Source organism: Tachysurus fulvidraco, chromosome 23 (genome assembly GCF_022655615.1).
Source record: "Tachysurus fulvidraco isolate hzauxx_2018 chromosome 23, HZAU_PFXX_2.0, whole genome shotgun sequence".
Taxonomy (NCBI): Eukaryota; Metazoa; Chordata; class Actinopteri; order Siluriformes; family Bagridae; genus Tachysurus; species Tachysurus fulvidraco.
Window position 1 is genome coordinate 4,294,299 of NC_062540.1, and position 16,465 is coordinate 4,310,763.

General features: G+C 39.4%; 2 protein-coding genes across 6 annotated transcripts; one reads left to right on the plus strand and one right to left on the minus strand.

Moving 5' to 3' along the window:
- Positions 1–58: 58 nt before the first annotated feature.
- Positions 59–8,111, minus strand: ccnt1 (cyclin T1). Its single transcript, XM_027144826.2, has 9 exons — positions 7,912–8,111; positions 6,948–7,029; positions 6,723–6,851; positions 4,699–4,759; positions 3,928–3,990; positions 3,757–3,802; positions 3,420–3,583; positions 3,160–3,230; positions 59–3,005 (listed from the first exon to the last, which is right to left on the minus strand). Exons 1-9 carry the CDS (start codon positions 8,079–8,081, stop codon positions 1,860–1,862), a joined length of 1,932 nt encoding a protein of 643 aa, XP_027000627.2. The 5' UTR covers positions 8,082–8,111; the 3' UTR covers positions 59–1,859.
- A 30-nt stretch (positions 8,112–8,141) lies between these two features.
- Positions 8,142–16,230, plus strand: mlh3 (mutL homolog 3 (E. coli)). 5 transcript variants are annotated; one of them, XM_047806896.1, is made up of 13 exons: positions 8,143–8,305; positions 9,373–11,780; positions 11,856–11,954; positions 12,055–12,119; positions 12,745–12,849; positions 12,958–13,042; positions 13,128–13,196; positions 13,351–13,492; positions 14,191–14,350; positions 14,452–14,475; positions 15,539–15,617; positions 15,698–15,846; positions 16,082–16,230. In XM_047806896.1, the coding sequence occupies exons 2-13, from the start codon at positions 9,374–9,376 to the stop codon at positions 16,151–16,153; spliced, it is 3,456 nt and encodes a 1,151-aa protein (XP_047662852.1). In that variant the 5' UTR covers positions 8,143–8,305; position 9,373; the 3' UTR covers positions 16,154–16,230. The 5 variants fall into 5 exon arrangements, 4 of the variants coding, with proteins under 4 accessions (XP_047662852.1, XP_047662853.1, XP_027000626.2 ...); XM_027144825.2 differs by having other exon boundaries at positions 8,144–8,305; positions 13,384–13,492; XM_047806897.1 differs by lacking the exon at positions 11,856–11,954.
- The last annotated feature ends 235 nt before the right edge of the window (positions 16,231–16,465 follow it).

Genomic DNA, 16,465 nt, shown 5'->3' on the forward strand with positions numbered 1-16,465 from the left:
CTGTTTAAAAGTGAGAGGTCAATAACTGAAAGCTACACGAGATCACCCCGAAGCCATGTTCTCATAAAACATTTATTTACATGAGATATCAATCACATTTAGAAAAAAGGAACAGAGTTCACAAAGTTTCTTCTGCCAAGAAATGTTCCAAGAATTCAAATCTGAAACCTGAGAGTTCATGTGGTACCACGAAACATAGTGTGGTGTATACATTTAATAAAACAAAAACAACAAAAAAATCTTTTCTTTGCAGGCGTGAAAAGATGAAGTGGTGATTGCACGAGTCTTGAGATTCGACCTTTCCGTATCCTTAAGATAACAGGAATCCGATATGACGACAGGAAAAAAAAATAAAATAAAATAAAAAAAAACAACAACGTGTGACCCCTTTATCTCCAGCACCATCTAAATATTCAGTAGGGAGAGTTAAGGAGCGTGTGCTTCATGCTTTTGGTAAGGAGTAATGGCAGAATATAGCCTTGGAGGAACAAGTGGTAATAATAATAATAATACTCTCAAACTAAACGGTACATCGTTAGCATGCAGAGCTTATCGTGTGTAATGTGAGAAGGAATACAATCAGAAATCCATCCTATCCGATAGTGTAAGCAGAGGCAGGCACAACAGTAACATTAATGTGACGGTAGAAAAATCGTTTCACGTCTCAGAAATCAAGCGGTGCATAAACGCTTCCAAAGTAAAATGTCCCCCCCCCCCCCCAACACTGGAAAACAAAACAAAAGAGGAAAATACAATTTGTGGCTAAGGATGGATTTCTCTACATGTCCTACATCCTCTGTGCTGCATACAACTTTGGTAGACGTATTCAAGCAGATTATTTGAATATGGGTTATGAGTTTATAAAAGTCTATAAATGCTTCACAATGGCTTGTGGTCTCTTCTGCCAATACACAATAATTATATTCTGCAAACAAAAAGCAAAAACAAACAAACAAACAAAAAACACCACCACATTAGATACTGCCTGGTGTGATCAAACTGAAAAAAAAAAATATATATATATATATATATATATACTCAGTAGAATTTCGAGCACAATTTACAAGCATTTAAAACAATGACTGCTTCCACAAAGGGCCCATAAATTCATAAAACGCAAACATAAAACTTTTTTTTTTCTCAATAGGAAAAATATTGCATGTCTATTTTAGATCGTGAACACTTGGCTGAACAAAGACGATACCAACCGGATTTTAGAAATATTTTCATGCCGATTTGCACGAGTTACCTTTTTTGTTGTTATCTGTTTTGTTTTATCTTCAACTTGACTCACACGTTAATGCAAACCAATATAAAAATGAATCCAAATGACTTCCAAAAGCAAATAATAATAATAATAAAAATAAACACAAACAAAAAACAACTTTTAATTACATTTAAAAAGACTATCAATAAATATTGTGGTTTTAAAAAAGACACACTAATTAGTTAAAGATAAAAACCCATATGTAAAAACAAATCTTTCGTTTTTCTTGCTCAGTTACTCAATTCTTATTAATCACCATTTAGACATAATGCATATATAAAACTGAGTGACAAAAATAGCATGTACAATTTTTTTTTTAAATAAATAACATTTTGCTTTTACATTTTTTTTGCTAGGTTTTAATAGTTTATATGTTAGCCATTATTGCCACACGTTTGGGTGCCGTGGAACCACCCAACCACAGACACCTGGGATGATTGGGATGGATTTAACAGGCTGGAGCAGAATGTGTGTATTGGAAGGTTCATTTGCCATTTATCTTAATGCACGTGATAGATATAAAAATGATGAAAAATGAAATCTGGGAAACCTGGGATGGTGTATGGACGGCGTGTGATGTATTTGTGGTGGTTCATTCGGGCAGTGGTGGAAGCCGTGGAGGGGGTTCCGCGGGAAGCGGCGGAGGTTGCAGGTTCCCGCCTCTTGAGCTCACGCTGTATCTGTAGTCGCCGTATTGGGAGTGATAGTTAAACATTTGGGACTGTGCAGGCTGCACTCCCTGGGCGCTCAGCAAAGAATTCAGCATGTCAAACGTGTCTTGGTACTCATTCGACTGACCCCCTGTGCTGGCACCATGTCCGTTGGTGTCAGCCTTGTCCGTTTTGGGGTGTGGGTAATTTCCCTGATTGTGTGCAAGCGCAAGCGATGGCAGGATGTCCGTAGGCAGTGGGGGCAGCTGGTACGAGTTCCTGGACAACTTGCTGATTTTAGAAGGGTGCGCCATAGGCGAGGGCTCGGACGAGTGAGTTCGCTTTCGAGATGAAGATGAGCTTGATCTTGTTGGGTCTGATTTTTTGCTACTTGTGGAAGCGCCCGTGGAACTGGAGTGTTTGTGTGAGGATGAAGAGGATGAGGAGGAGCTACTCCCTGAGGAGTGGTGATGGTGATGATTGTGGTGGTGGTGGTGATGGTTGGTCCGCTCTCTGTGCTTCTCTTTGTTCTTTCCGTCATCCCCTGAACCTGATCGTCTCTCTGGGATGCGGAGCTTTAACTTCAGGTCCTGCTCGGCTCCTCTGTTGTTGTTCGGCAGGCGCATTTTGATAGAGCCACGATCCTGCCTGTCTTCTATCGGAATCTTTAGGACGATGGGTTCTGAGGAACTTGAGCCAGCTTGCTGCTGGTGGTGGTTATGATGATGCTTCTCCTTTCTCTGCTGGTTCATGAGGGCCTGGGCAGCTGTGGCGTACTCACGCTTTACAGAGGCCTCCATGTTTTCCAGCTTCTTTTTCTGTGCAGCGAGCTCGTCTGCATGCTTGGCTCGGTACTCACTCAGAGACACTCTCGTGGGAGCGGGCGGTTCTGGTGGGTTAGGCACTTTGAAGACAGGCTGCTTATCCTCATTAGACGATGTGGGGCTGGAGGGCTCGGATGTTGAAGGAGGAGCTGAGAGGCTCATCAGGCCGGCCAGCGTGCTTTCAGAGGATGCCATGGAGATCATGCTCATCATGGCTTCCGTCTTGTCTCCTTCCTTCGGCTTCTTCGCTGTTTGACCCGATGCCTAAAATTGGTAGAGGGAACAGTAAAAGATATAAACCTGCTGCTTAAAAATAGTTTGCAATTTATTATTACGAGTATAATAAAAGTATTTTTACAACAAGTAAATTGTTTAAATTAATAGGGATATAAAAACTGACAAAACAAAAATGACTTACTTTCCAGTTTCGAATGCGTTTTAAACGGCTTGGCGTCTTCTCCAAGATTTGTAGAAACTCATGTGTGAGCTCTGTAAAACATTCAAATGTAAACTGACTTCACATCTACCCAGCTGAACCAAACATGATGAAATCAGGGCAAACAGCAGAGGTAAGTCATTGTTTCACAGCATACGAGTGGGTTCAACCACCAGGAAAAGAAAATGCATCCTAACTCGTACTGTGCTGCAGAGATGTGCGATCGTATGCACTTTACATACCATCCAGCAGCTCGAGAGTGACTTTTCGGTCAACGTATTCCCACCAGTGCTTGCTGTCGTTAGAGACGGGTATTTCCCAGTTAGACCACTTGCAGGCCAAATGTATGCATACACACGCGACTACAGGGGGACTGTACTGCAGGCAGAATGTCGTCAGGTGCAGGCTGGATCAACATGTTGGTTCAGCAAACATGAGAAGATGGAGGAAAAAAGAGAAAATTATAAGACATTGAGTATAATAATATACACAAACGAGGTGTAATCAGCTACAGAAACCAAAATAACAAGCTCATTAGAAGAATGACAAGCTGTTGTTATTGGCAAAGAATTAACACACCTGTTGGTTGCCATAAAATATGAAGTCTGGGCCAGGTCTTTACTCGCTGGAATACAGAAAAACATGCAAGAACATCCCAAATGAAACAGCACCACTCAAGCCTGCCAGCATTCCACAATCATCTGGGAGGATAAAAGACCAAGTAGGCAATAAATAAACAAAGGCGCTTACCTCGTACGAGCTGCGTACACTTGACAACATGTGTGTGAGGATGGTCAATGGTGATGTCAAAGGCTGAAGTAACAGAGGCAGAGAAAAGAAAAAGAAAAAGAAAAAAAAAAAAAAAAAAAAAAGAGGGAACAGTGAGACATGTTCACGTACTACTACACCATCATCATCATCAAACCTGGCAAACGTATAAATACAGCATGAAAATAAAGTTTGCTGGGTCTGGGTTAGATGATAAATTCACTGAAAACAACAATTATAATAAAACAGCCCAGATAGGACCATGCTTTGCTTTTTACTGATTGTAATGCTGTGCTTAAACTCTTCGGATGGCAGATCCTAGATTGGACAAATATGAATGAGTGAGTTAAGGACAGAGGATTTTCCCTGCAAATTCGCTGTGATATTATTGGGTTGTTCTCGCGCTGAAAATTCCGCTCATAACCTTTAACAGCAAAGAATGCAAAACGTAAATAAAGAAATAAAAGCACAACGACACGAAACAAAATGGCTCAAAAAAATCCTCTGATGGTACAAAACAGAAAAACACACAGAAAAGGGTTGCATTGCCAAGTTGACTTGAAAATAAAAAGAGAAAGAACTGAAAAAGATGAGAGTTACAACAATGGATGTTTACAAAGAGCCTGAGAAATGCTCCGGCTCACTCCTGGGACCCGGCTGTGAATGGGAGCAAAGGGGATTATTCTCTCTTCACTCTAACATGGTGGTGGTGGTGGTGACTCATAGACCCACTTTTGCCAGTTCCAAACTTACCGAGGGTCTGGAGTATAATGCTCTCAAGCATGACCAGGTCTTGGGATTGTTGCAGGTAAGTCTGAGATCGAGAGGACAGGCAGGTTACTCACAGGGTCTTATGCACTCATATCACTCTCTCTCACAAGTACCCTGTTAGCAGCCAAGCAAAACACAACAACTACCGGCTCCTTGAACACAGACAGATATATATATATATTATATACATATATTAACACTCTCTCTCTCCTTCAGTCACACACACAGACACACACACACTGAATAACAAATTCAGCAGTATGTCAAAGCTTTGTTGCAGGATTTGACAGCCAATTGCTGTAAAGAATATGAAAAATCCCTGTTTAAAAAAGAAAATATTAACAGTAAAACGGCATAAACAGTCTGTAACGCTGCTTTGTAATCATTTAAAAAATGTTCTTTGCACTCAATAGGCCTCATTTAGCAAACTTATTACAGATGTCTGTAAACTGCTGCCAGATTTACAAAATTATCCAAGGTCCCGATATTCTTCATACATGTATGCAGGTTTAAGAATGCAAATCACCCAAAGATTACCAAGCGTGTCTGTGCGTCACAGCTGATTTACATACAGCGGTGCACACAAAACTCCATAAACATGAAAGCTCTCGAAACACTAAACAACAAAACAATGGTAAAAAGTTGAAAGTATTGCAGCTCAGCCACTGCAGCACATCAGTCTGGCATAGATCAATTCATATTTATTTTGTCCAAATTGGACAGGCAGTATTTTTTTAGATCTGTTTTGGTTTCATTTAATTTACATGAAAAATTATAAATATTAGAGACTTAAATCTTGCAGTGCAACAAATTTTCGGTAACTCATTTCCAGTTGAAGCAAATCAACCAAAGTTCACATTAGGGAATCTCCTCGCGTGTACATTTATACAAACTCCTTACGCTTTCCTACACTAACTGGAATTTGATGAACGTGTAGCTTGTGTTAATGATCTTTACACGTAAACTTGCTCATAGCTTGATAAATGAGGCCTATTATTAGTCACATAGGGAAAAAATAGGGTCAGCGTAGGCTTTAGGTTTTTTTTTTTTTTTTTTTTTTACACCTGGTCACTTCAAGCGTTTTCTGTGATCCGATAGCTATCCGATCGTAAAAAGACCAGGTGTAAATTCCCTCCGAAACGGTTTCGAGACGGATATAAATCTGATCGCTCAAACCCCTTTTCAGGAGGTGGTCTGGGACGCATTTCAGATGAAACTGGACAGGTGTAAATGAATGTGGCTGTTTAAGCCACATACGTCAGTGCTATACTCCTCCCAAACGGAAGTATGTCACTTGCAAGTAACTCGTGAGTCGTGCATCGTGCCAGAAACAAATATGTTTTCCCACCAGTGCTGGCTCCTATCTTTCACCCAGGTGTCTCGTTGGGTCTTAAAATGCAGCAAACAGTAAATGCTGTTTTTTGTAGCAACCGCATACACCAAAGCGTGTTCCATTTCAATTACCCCGGAAATGAGGTGAAATATATTTGCATATTGGGCAGGAGCAGAAAGATCAGATTGATCTCTATTTCGCCAAGACGGGTTTATGTGGCCTAATGTAAATGGAACAGTTTTAACAAATCATATAGCTATCGGATCAGAGAAAACACGAAGTGACCAGGTGTAAAAAGGCCCTTAGATATAAAAAGAGAAGACGCAATAAGATTAAGGCTGTGTATGGACCTCTTTTCTGCAAGTGTCTTGCATTTTTGTAAAACACCACTTGTCCGTGTGGCAAGCTTTTAGACAATTCATACACATTATCTGTGTTGTGACCTACATAACCACAACACAAAATATATCAGTAGACAGAACTGGAAAACAGATCAATTCGCTTAACACTGATACTCAGTGTCGAATCTGTGCATCCCTTATCGAGATACGTAAAGAACTGTCGGTGGTGACTGTAAAAGTACCCACCCAAGACATTCCCACACCTACATCAATCACAGGCCAAACGTGCCACACACCATCTCCATAATCATACTCTCTAGATCAATACTTACATCACTCCTGGAGTCTAGAGGAGGCTCCTGAGGATTGAGACAGGCATGAGCCACCTTAATCACATGCTCCAGCTTGCGTGGTTGCTCTTCAACCTTTGCTGCCAAGAAAAGCGCAGCAGGCGCAATCACCTGGATCCAGAAATAAAAGAGAAAAAAAACATTGGACAACAAATGATGGTTTTGCACAACGTGACTTGAAGCCTTAGCAGGTGAGGTCAGACTTACGTTTCGGTGGAATCGAGTGAAAGACTGGATCATGTAGAAGCGATGCATGTACGCGATGGCAGTGTTGATCGTGAGCTGGGATCTGTTCATGTTGGAGTTAAGGGCTTTAAACTACTGACATGAAATAAACAAAAACAAACATGCAAGCACATAAAGGCAATACGTGTATTGTTGTTTCTAAAGTAAAGAGATTCGAGCGGAGAAGAAACAGAAAGCGACAATAGACGTCAAAGGAAAATAAACAGCATCAATACACAAGGGACAAGAGAAGGAGGGAAAACAAAGCACTGTTGCTAAATACCGAAAGTGAAATTGATGCTCATGCTAATAACGTTAGCATACAGCTTGGCAAGGGCACGCGCGATTCAAGCATTAAACACTTGTTAAATACGTTAAGCTAGATAGACATAAAAAACATATTTGGCATGTTTTCCTCTCTTTCTCTATTATTGTTATTATTTAAACACGTATATTAAGGAATCATCGCCGAAGAATTCTAGAACGTACGAAATGCTAGCTAGCTAGCTGGCTAAGTTCACGAGCTAACCACTAAAACAAAACGACACAGCGTGCAAACAAGATCGGTTTGCGTATCCAAACTACGACGTGATCGTAATACGATACCAAAACAATAAACATCATAACGGTTTGTTTTCTGAAATAAATCCTGTACTGTTTGCCGCGGTGAGGCCTACACACACCGCACAAGCCCCGGCTAGCGTTATAGCTAACAACACCGGGCTCACAAACTAATCCACTACAGTACACAGACTTATTCTTCTTTTATTTACAGTCAACCTTCTTATTATTTACACACCGTTCGCTCACTATTAATATCCACAGCGAAGCCCAAACACAGCCAAACCGGCTTCCAGTGCGTTGTTTGTTTTTTTTTTTTTTTGTACCTAACATGCTAAGCTAACGAATCTGTTCACGACGCTTCAGGGAAAAAACACAAGGATACACATTGAGCCGCTGTCCCATGTCCTGTAGAAGATTCGCAGCCTGTTGTCTGTAAGATAATTCTTTATCAGGGTCCAGTCCTGCTCGACGAGAAGGACTGTTTTCGATCTGCTCGCGGGTAAAGTACCATTTATTCTTTATTCCCGAGCGAGAGACTTGCGGAGCCGCCATTACTAAGAATGAGACTATTTTAAAATTCTTACTGCGTCACAGGAAGAGACGACACTACTTCCGGTAGAGCTTCAAATAAAAACAAGTCGTTGTGATTGAGGAGAAATACAGCAGCACAAGAAATAAGATGTCCCTCGTTCTTCTTGTTCGTCTTCGAATTTGTTTTAAATGCCTTGTCTTAAACACGACATGACAATGAGAGCTAACTGTTATTGACACCTGAGGTAAACAAACGTGTCTTCGGTTGTTTGTTTTATTTGTTATTTTTGTTATTTGTCGTCTTTTAGAGTAAAAACAAAAACAAAAAAAAAAAAACAAACATACCGTTTTTGCTTAACAAATTGTAATGTTTTTACTGTAGTACACAACAGAACAGTGTTAGTGTGGAGAAATGCATATAATAGCTTTTAATAGCTCTCTGACAGTCATGTGGGAAATAATATACCTTAAGATGATCTTGGTGTCTAATGCAAAGGACATTTATGTATGAAGGAGCTTTTATTTCATTTTATTTTATGTATAAACTCCCCACAGACCTCACTACTTACTTAAAACAAGCTTAAGGTTTTTGCTTAGGAAGTTGTAATGTTTTTACTGTAGTACACAACAGCACAGTGTTAGTGTGGAGCAATGTTCAACCTTAACAACACGAAAAGCAAAGATTATTTCTTTAATCTAATTAAGGATATAAATACTAACCCTATAACTAAGTAAAATATACTGTATACAACTTGTTGCTTTTAATCTGTCTCTGACAGCCATGTGGAAAATAATATACATCAATTTGCCAGACTGTATATTTATAATCACACCCTCCTGGTTCCTCTCAAGGTTCCTTCCTTTACCATCTAAGGGAGTTTTTTCACCCCACAGTCACCTGAGTCACCTCAGACTTGTTTATTGGGGATAAATACATACACATTTATATATATATCTAATAGTAATCTTGAATTTTGTATTCTATTAATCTTTATATTATTCTTTATATTAACCTTTTGTTCTATGTTTACGTTCTGTAAAGCTGCTTTGATACAATGTCAATTGTAAAAACAGCTATACAAATACATTTGAATTGAATATACCTTAAGATGATCTTGGTGTCTGCTGTAAAGGACCTTTATGTATAAACAAGATTTTATTTTATGTATAAACTCCTCACCGACCTCACTACTTAATTCCTGACACGTTACTGGGAATATAATGCTGGTATTTACGTCGTAGCCTCACAATGTTTCACGTCCTAAATTTACCTTTATATTAGTTGAAAGAGGTCTATTTTTATGTGTTTCAGGATGATCAAAAGTCTTTCGAAAGAAGTTCAATCACAGCTGCGCTCTGGAGTTGCTATTTTCTCATTACAGCAATGTGTCGAGGAGCTTCTGCTGAACAGTATCGATGCCGGAGCAACGTGTGTGGCTGTGCAGATCGACATAGAGGCCTGCAAAATTCAGGTTCTAGACAATGGCTCAGGCATGGACCGAGACAACATGGAAAGGGTCGGGATCAGATATTCAACAAGTAAATGCAGGTCTATTGAGGATTTGGAAAATCTTTGCTTTTATGGGTTCAGAGGAGAAGCGATTGCGAGCATGGCGACGATGTCAGCCATGGTCGAAATCACCTCTCGGACCAAGACGTCCGTGAAAACGTTTGTTAAAAGGTTTTACGAAGGTAAGCAGTCAGATGTTTTTGAGGCTCAGATTACTCGCCCGTCAGCTGGGACGACGGTGCTCATTTGTAACTTCTTTCACAACATGCCAGTCAGGAGAAAAAGGATGGACTCTGTGCTGGAGGTTGAACGTGTTCGTCAGAGAGTGGAGGCAATATCGCTGATGCATCCGTCTGTGTCATTTACTGTGAAAAGAGACGGCTCTGGCACACTTCTTGTACAGCTTAGCAAAGCCAGGAATACTTACTACAGGTTTGTTCAGATCCATGGTCTGAATAGAGCCCAAAAGCTTGGCGAGCTGAATTACTCTTTTGGACACTTTGAAATGACGGGGCACGTTGGCCGAGAAGGACACTACAATAAAAGCCTGCAGTTCCTCTTCGTAAACAGACGACTTCTTTTAAAAACACGTCTTCACAAACTACTCAACTGCCTCCTTAGGAGACTGAGTAATGTCCAAAACAGCAATCCAAATGTTCCCACTGTTGTCTCAAGCCCTAAACAAAAAAGCAGTGCTGATTTACATGGAGTCTATATCATTAATATCAAGTGTCCATATTCAGAGTATGATGTATGTCTGGAGCCTGCGAAGACCCTTATAGAATTCAGAAACTGGGATAGCGTGCTCTTGGGCATCGAAGAAGGCATAAATGCATTTCTTACAAAGGAGAACTTAGTATCAGAGTGTTCTATGAGTGACGTCCAAAACTTTACGAACAAGGAAAGCAATTCTGGATGGAAGGTAAATATTGAAGATGCAGGAAGGTTAGCAGTTGATGAAGTAACAGACAGGCGGCAAGATGAGGAGATGCCTGAGCCTGAGCAATCAGATTCTAAAACGAATTCAGATTCAGACCCTGAAAAAGATGTTGTGAAAAATGATGCAGTCGAAAAGCCTTTGCAGGACATGTTTGAAAATTGTCCAGACACACAATGCACTGAGAGGGATGACAGTATCTCACCACTCTGTGTTAAAAACAAAGATTTTAGGATTGCTGCCATTGACCATAAAGTGGCACATGACAGTTTAAGGTGTTTCATTGAACCAAGCCTGAGCCATGCACCGAAGAGAAAGCTGACATTACTCAGTGCTCAGAATCACACGGCATACAGCTGTGACTACGAAACAAAGATCGCCAGGGTCACTCCGCATCGCAAATTAACACTGTCTTTTGAAACTAGTTCTCTTGACAAATTCAAGAGGATGTTTGGAAAGGAGGTTGAACTGAAACCCCTAACAATGAACACACAAATCCCGGATGTTTTATGTCGAACAGACTCTTTGGGCGGTTCTGCTTTGAACGCAAGCAATAATTTAGTCTGTTCTGAAAGTATGCATGTAGAAGATGTGAGAGTGGATCACTTTTTGCCTGGAGAGAATTCTGTATTTAAGAAGTCACAATGTTCCTCAGCAGACAAGAGGAACAGAATATCATTAGCGACCAAGCTCTTTTGGAAAGTAGAACGCGAAGATAAGAAAAATACTCAAACCGATGAAACTAACCATGGAACACAAGATTCAGACTCTAGACCCAATTCTCTGTCAGTTCAATTAAATGACATTTTTTCAAATCCCAGCCTTATAGCTGACAACTCCATAACGACTGAACCGCATGAGTATGACCAATCAGATGAACCCACATTCACTGCTCCCAAAGGACAGGAAATATCAACAAGCACCTCTGCGTCATCCACCACTGAAGACTCCGAGCTCACTAAAAATACGACTTCCCCTAAACTCCAGAACCCCCAAGGTCAAATAGTTGACCCGGCATCACAACATGACCTACTGCCCTCAAAAACAGGAAACGAGGAACAGGCTGCAAATGAAAACCGGGGCCAGGAGAGTGATGAGGTGACGCCCGGATCAAGCGACTGGCTGACACATTACGATTATTCATTAGGAAAGATGGTGTACATCAATCCAGTGACAGGACTCAGTAAATATGCGGATCCATCACTGAAGGAGACTCAAGTCCCGTGTTCTACAAACCTCACCAACATGGCGGTCAGTGTTGTTTCAAAGACAGGTAAGAAGCACCACTACTCTTTAGTTCAAGTCTTTCCTTAAATGTAAAATATTAGTCATGTTTTTCTGTTTATAGGATTTGAGTACAGATGCTACCCTTTCCAAACAGACCTTGTATTGCCCTTTCTCCCCAAACCTAGAGCAGAGAGAGTCTGTAGCACGATAGAAAACGGAGGTAATGCATGTCAGAGGTCAGAGTAGGCGTAAAAACAAAAACACTGTGTGCTTTCCATTGATAGTGGGATTTTTTCTCTCTCTCACAAATCATGTTGAAGGTCCTGGTTCCCTGTCGACTCTGTACTCTGAGTGGAATAACCCTGTGTTTGTTCGACCACCTCAGGTAAGAAAGTACAGACCTATTCAAAGCTGTACTTTTTTCAGAAAGTCTTTCGATGCTTTTTTTTTTTTTTTTTTGCGGCATTAATCCTGGATCAGATATTTTCACTTGCAAAGATTTTATTTTTCCAACTTTTACTTGTGATTAGTTTCCTGTTCGACACGCACACACATCTAGTCTTGTACAACCTTTTCTAAAATGTTTTTAGAGACATCTGGAAGACACAGAAGGGATCTAATCTGCCATTGAAAGCTAATACAAAACCTAGCAAACATCTACATGTTTATAAGGTCACAGTGGCTAATTGGTTAGCAAGTACAGTATACGCTATATATAGTTAGTGCTGTTTCTCATTTGAGCTTAAATGTGCAAACCACAAGCGCCGACATATCCTATAAGCTCTACATATAAAAGGCAAATTACTAGTAACGTGTCACCAGTTTAAAAAAACAAAACAAAAACTGAACAGATGGTTATAATGTGTCCGGTGTGAAGTCCGGGTTAGTTGCATGTGCCATTGCTCATGATGTAAGGTGTAAGTTACATATAGAGGCATTAATAGGAAAACAGTCAGAGGCTGCACTCTGTTCTGGTAAAACCGTTATATCAGTGTTTTACTCTCTTAAAGGTTGCCTTGGACGTGACAAGCGGCCAAGCCGACGGTTTTGCCGTGAAAGTCCACAACATTCTCTTCCCCTATCGCTTCACAAAGGAAATGATCCACTCAATGAAGGTAAGCAGGACTTTCTGTGACCCTTCTAAAGCAACATTCTGGTGAAACTGACTTCTTTACAGGCAGAATTGACTCCTCGTGCCAAATATATATATTTTTTCGCCTTAGGTTATTCATCAAGTAGACAAGAAATTTCTCGCCTGTCTCATTAATACTGCAGGCGTAAATACAACAGAGCCTAGTAAAGATGAAGGTATGTTTATATATACAGTATATATTTATATATATTTATGACTTTTATAAACTTAACCTTAGTTGTTTTTATTTTGCTTTTTCAGGAAACCTACTTGTACTAGTCGATCAACATGCAGCTCACGAAAGAGTTCGCTTGGAGGGGCTCGTGACAGGTAAAGCCAACAACATTAAGTAAACTGCTCTGGCCTGCTTTCATTCCCAATGGAAAGAAAAAAAAACACTTGAGGTGCCTGAATGATGGATACAGCTGTAGTGTCGGGGGGGTTTAAAACATTCCAGTTTTTACATACCTCGTAAGAAATGCAGATGTGCTTGTGTTTGTGTGGGGTGCCGATGCAGAGTCTCATGAGGACGACCCAGACACACCGGGAAAAAAGAGACTGTGCGGCTCGATTGTAAGTCCTCCACTGGAGATCCACGTGACCGAGGATGAAATACGACTGCTGAGGTCAGTTGTAGAAATGAAAGGATATATTTATGATGTGTTTTAGTAATTCTGCTTCTAATACAGTATGTTGGCATGGCTGTGTTATTTATTTATTTATTTATTTATTTATTTATTTATTTATTTATTTATTTTTGTTATTTCCTGTCTTTGCCACTGTGATGCCACAACAGGTCAATGTCATTTCTAGCACGATTACAATGCCATTTAATAAGAGAAAACAATTCAAAAGTGATAATCAGGTTTTTGGTTCTTATAAAAAAACAAAACTTCTTTTCTTTCTTAACATTTCTCACGTTAATGAGAAATCCAACATTGGTGCAAGAACTCTTCTCAGTGTTCCACCAGGCAATAAGGCTATATTCAGTTCTGCTTGGCTAGATATCATAGACTAATGTTGCATTAATCTCTTTAGGTTGAGATGAACTGAGGGATAAATCAGTCCATCAGTTCTGTAGTGAGATGTAGTGTAGAAAACGGTTCATCAAAGTGAAAATAGACCAACATGTCAATAAAAAAAATCTCATTACACAATAAATCTTTGCCATTGAAGGTCACATGATCATGATAAAGATTCTATATCCGAGGCATTAACAGTGGATTTTTTTTTTTTCCATTAAGTATAACATCGGATACAATTGAAATCAGAGCACTATGAATTACAAAGTGAATTATCCAGAGTTTATATGTTCATTCTGCAGGCTGTATCAGCTTTCCCTAAGAGACCTGGCTCTAGAAATCAGCTTCCCTCAGACGGAGCAGCCGTGTGTGCTCGTGGAGCGACTCCCCACGTGCTTCGTAGAGAAAGAGAACACAGAAAAGCGGCGTGGGAGACGTAGTGTCATCAAGTCTATCGCAGAGGTCGAATTCATGCTCATAGAAAGCTTTCTGTTCTCTTTAAAGATAATTAAAAAGCGTAAATAAGAGGGTTTTTTTTTTCTTCTTCTCACGTATCTGTTTAGGAATACATACGAGAGCACATTGAGGTAAGTCTGTGGTTTGGCCAAAAGGCTACTTGCTTACTTTCTGTCTGTAATTAAGGATTTGGATTACAATTAACTCAAGAAATAATGGCACCCTTCATGAAATTGAGCACCAATGAGTAACATGTGAGTGATATTTCAAGCATAAACATGTTGGTTGTTTAAGTTTATTTTAACACTGCGTTTTCATGAAAGTAAGGTCAAAATCTTTTTATCATGACCCAGTGTTTAATGATAGTTTATGCTTATGTCATCTTTCTGTCTGCTGCCTGACTTTCCAAGGTGATGGAGGATAAAGAGAGTTTACATGTGTAGAATTTCAGGAGATTGGAGAATGCTTAAAAAAATGACTATTAAAGATTATTATTTGTAAATTATATATTCTTTAGATTCTCAAGCATAATCACTAAGTGTATCTTGACACAGTAATTGTGTGGATCCCTGACCATCACACCCAGATGCGGTCCTTCCCCAAACGTTGCCAAAAAATCGGTAGCTCAAAATTGTACAGTGCGTCTTTGTATGCTATAGCAGTACAATTCCCCTCCAATGGAAAATCAAGCCCAAATTTGTTCCAGCATGATGATACACCTGTGCACAAAATGTCCACCATGAAAACATGGTCTGCAAAGGTCCTGCACAGAGCCCTGACACGGACTCAACCTCTCTGAACACTGTGGGATGAACTGAAACACTTACTGCACCCTGGACCTCCTCTCACAACATCAGTGCCTGATCTCATTAATGCTCTTCTAACTGAATGATCACAAATCCCTACAGACACGCTTTCAACAACCAGTAAGCTTTTCCAGAAGAGCGGAAATTATTGTGACAGCAATATCTGGGAATCTGAAATGGAATGTTAAAAAAAAAAAACATATGGATATGACGATCAGGTGTCCACAAACATTTGGCAATATGGTATATTTCAAAGATAAAAAGCGTTTGCCTTAAAGGACAGAAGTTGTTGATCCAATTTTAATATCCCATTTTCCTTAAGGATGTCAACAATAAGACGTAAATAAGAAGTAAATATTTCTTTTAACTTTGAGTCTCTGTTTTTCAGGCACTGAGATCAACCGGAAGAGTAAAAAGCACTTTGCCTTTATCAGTCCACAATGTCCTTGCTTCGCAGGCTTGTCATGGTCAGTAACATGAATGCAACTCAATAGTAATGTGTATCAATAACAGAAGAGAGACCTACACCTTTGTGTCATCACAACAGGAGCAATTAAGTTCAATGATGTCCTGAGTAAAGAGGAGTGCTGCAGTCTGGTGGCGTCGCTCTCATCTTGTCAGCTGCCCTTCCAGTGTGCTCATGGACGACCCTCCATTCTTCCTCTAGCTGATCTTCTCCACTTAGAGGATGGACAGGTGTTTCTTATGCCTTAGATACATCATGTTTCTTAGTGCTGGTCTTCTTCTACTTCTTCTTCTTCTTCTTCTTCTTCTTATTAATAGTTAATCAACATGTTATAATCCGTGAAATTAATATTAAATAATGATCTGTTGTATAATGATCTGTTGTATGGAAATACATACTTGATGTTTTATAATTATGATTTATTACTCATTCTTTGTTCTCTCAACTTTTGTTATCCGTCCACAGGACCGCCCCAAACCAAATCTCAGGAAATTGAGAAGAATGTACAAGGCATGGCAACTTTATGGAAATAATTAATTTAGAAAAATATGAAATTTCACAGATACTACATTTCGTTTTAGAATTTTAAAATAAATTATTTATTTAAATATGAATTTGAGTCTGTTTCATTATTTTTTTGTTGTCTGAGATGCATATATATGTGAACAAAATTTACATACCTAGTGAATCTGACCTTATAATTTTATGGATATTTTTTATAATTGTTTTATAAAAAAAATGTAAATGTTATAATTTATTTATATTTATTTATATATTTATTTAATGTATTTTAATCAGTCTAAGAGAACTATTTTTTTTTTTAACAAAAAAATGATTTTGGAAACTAAC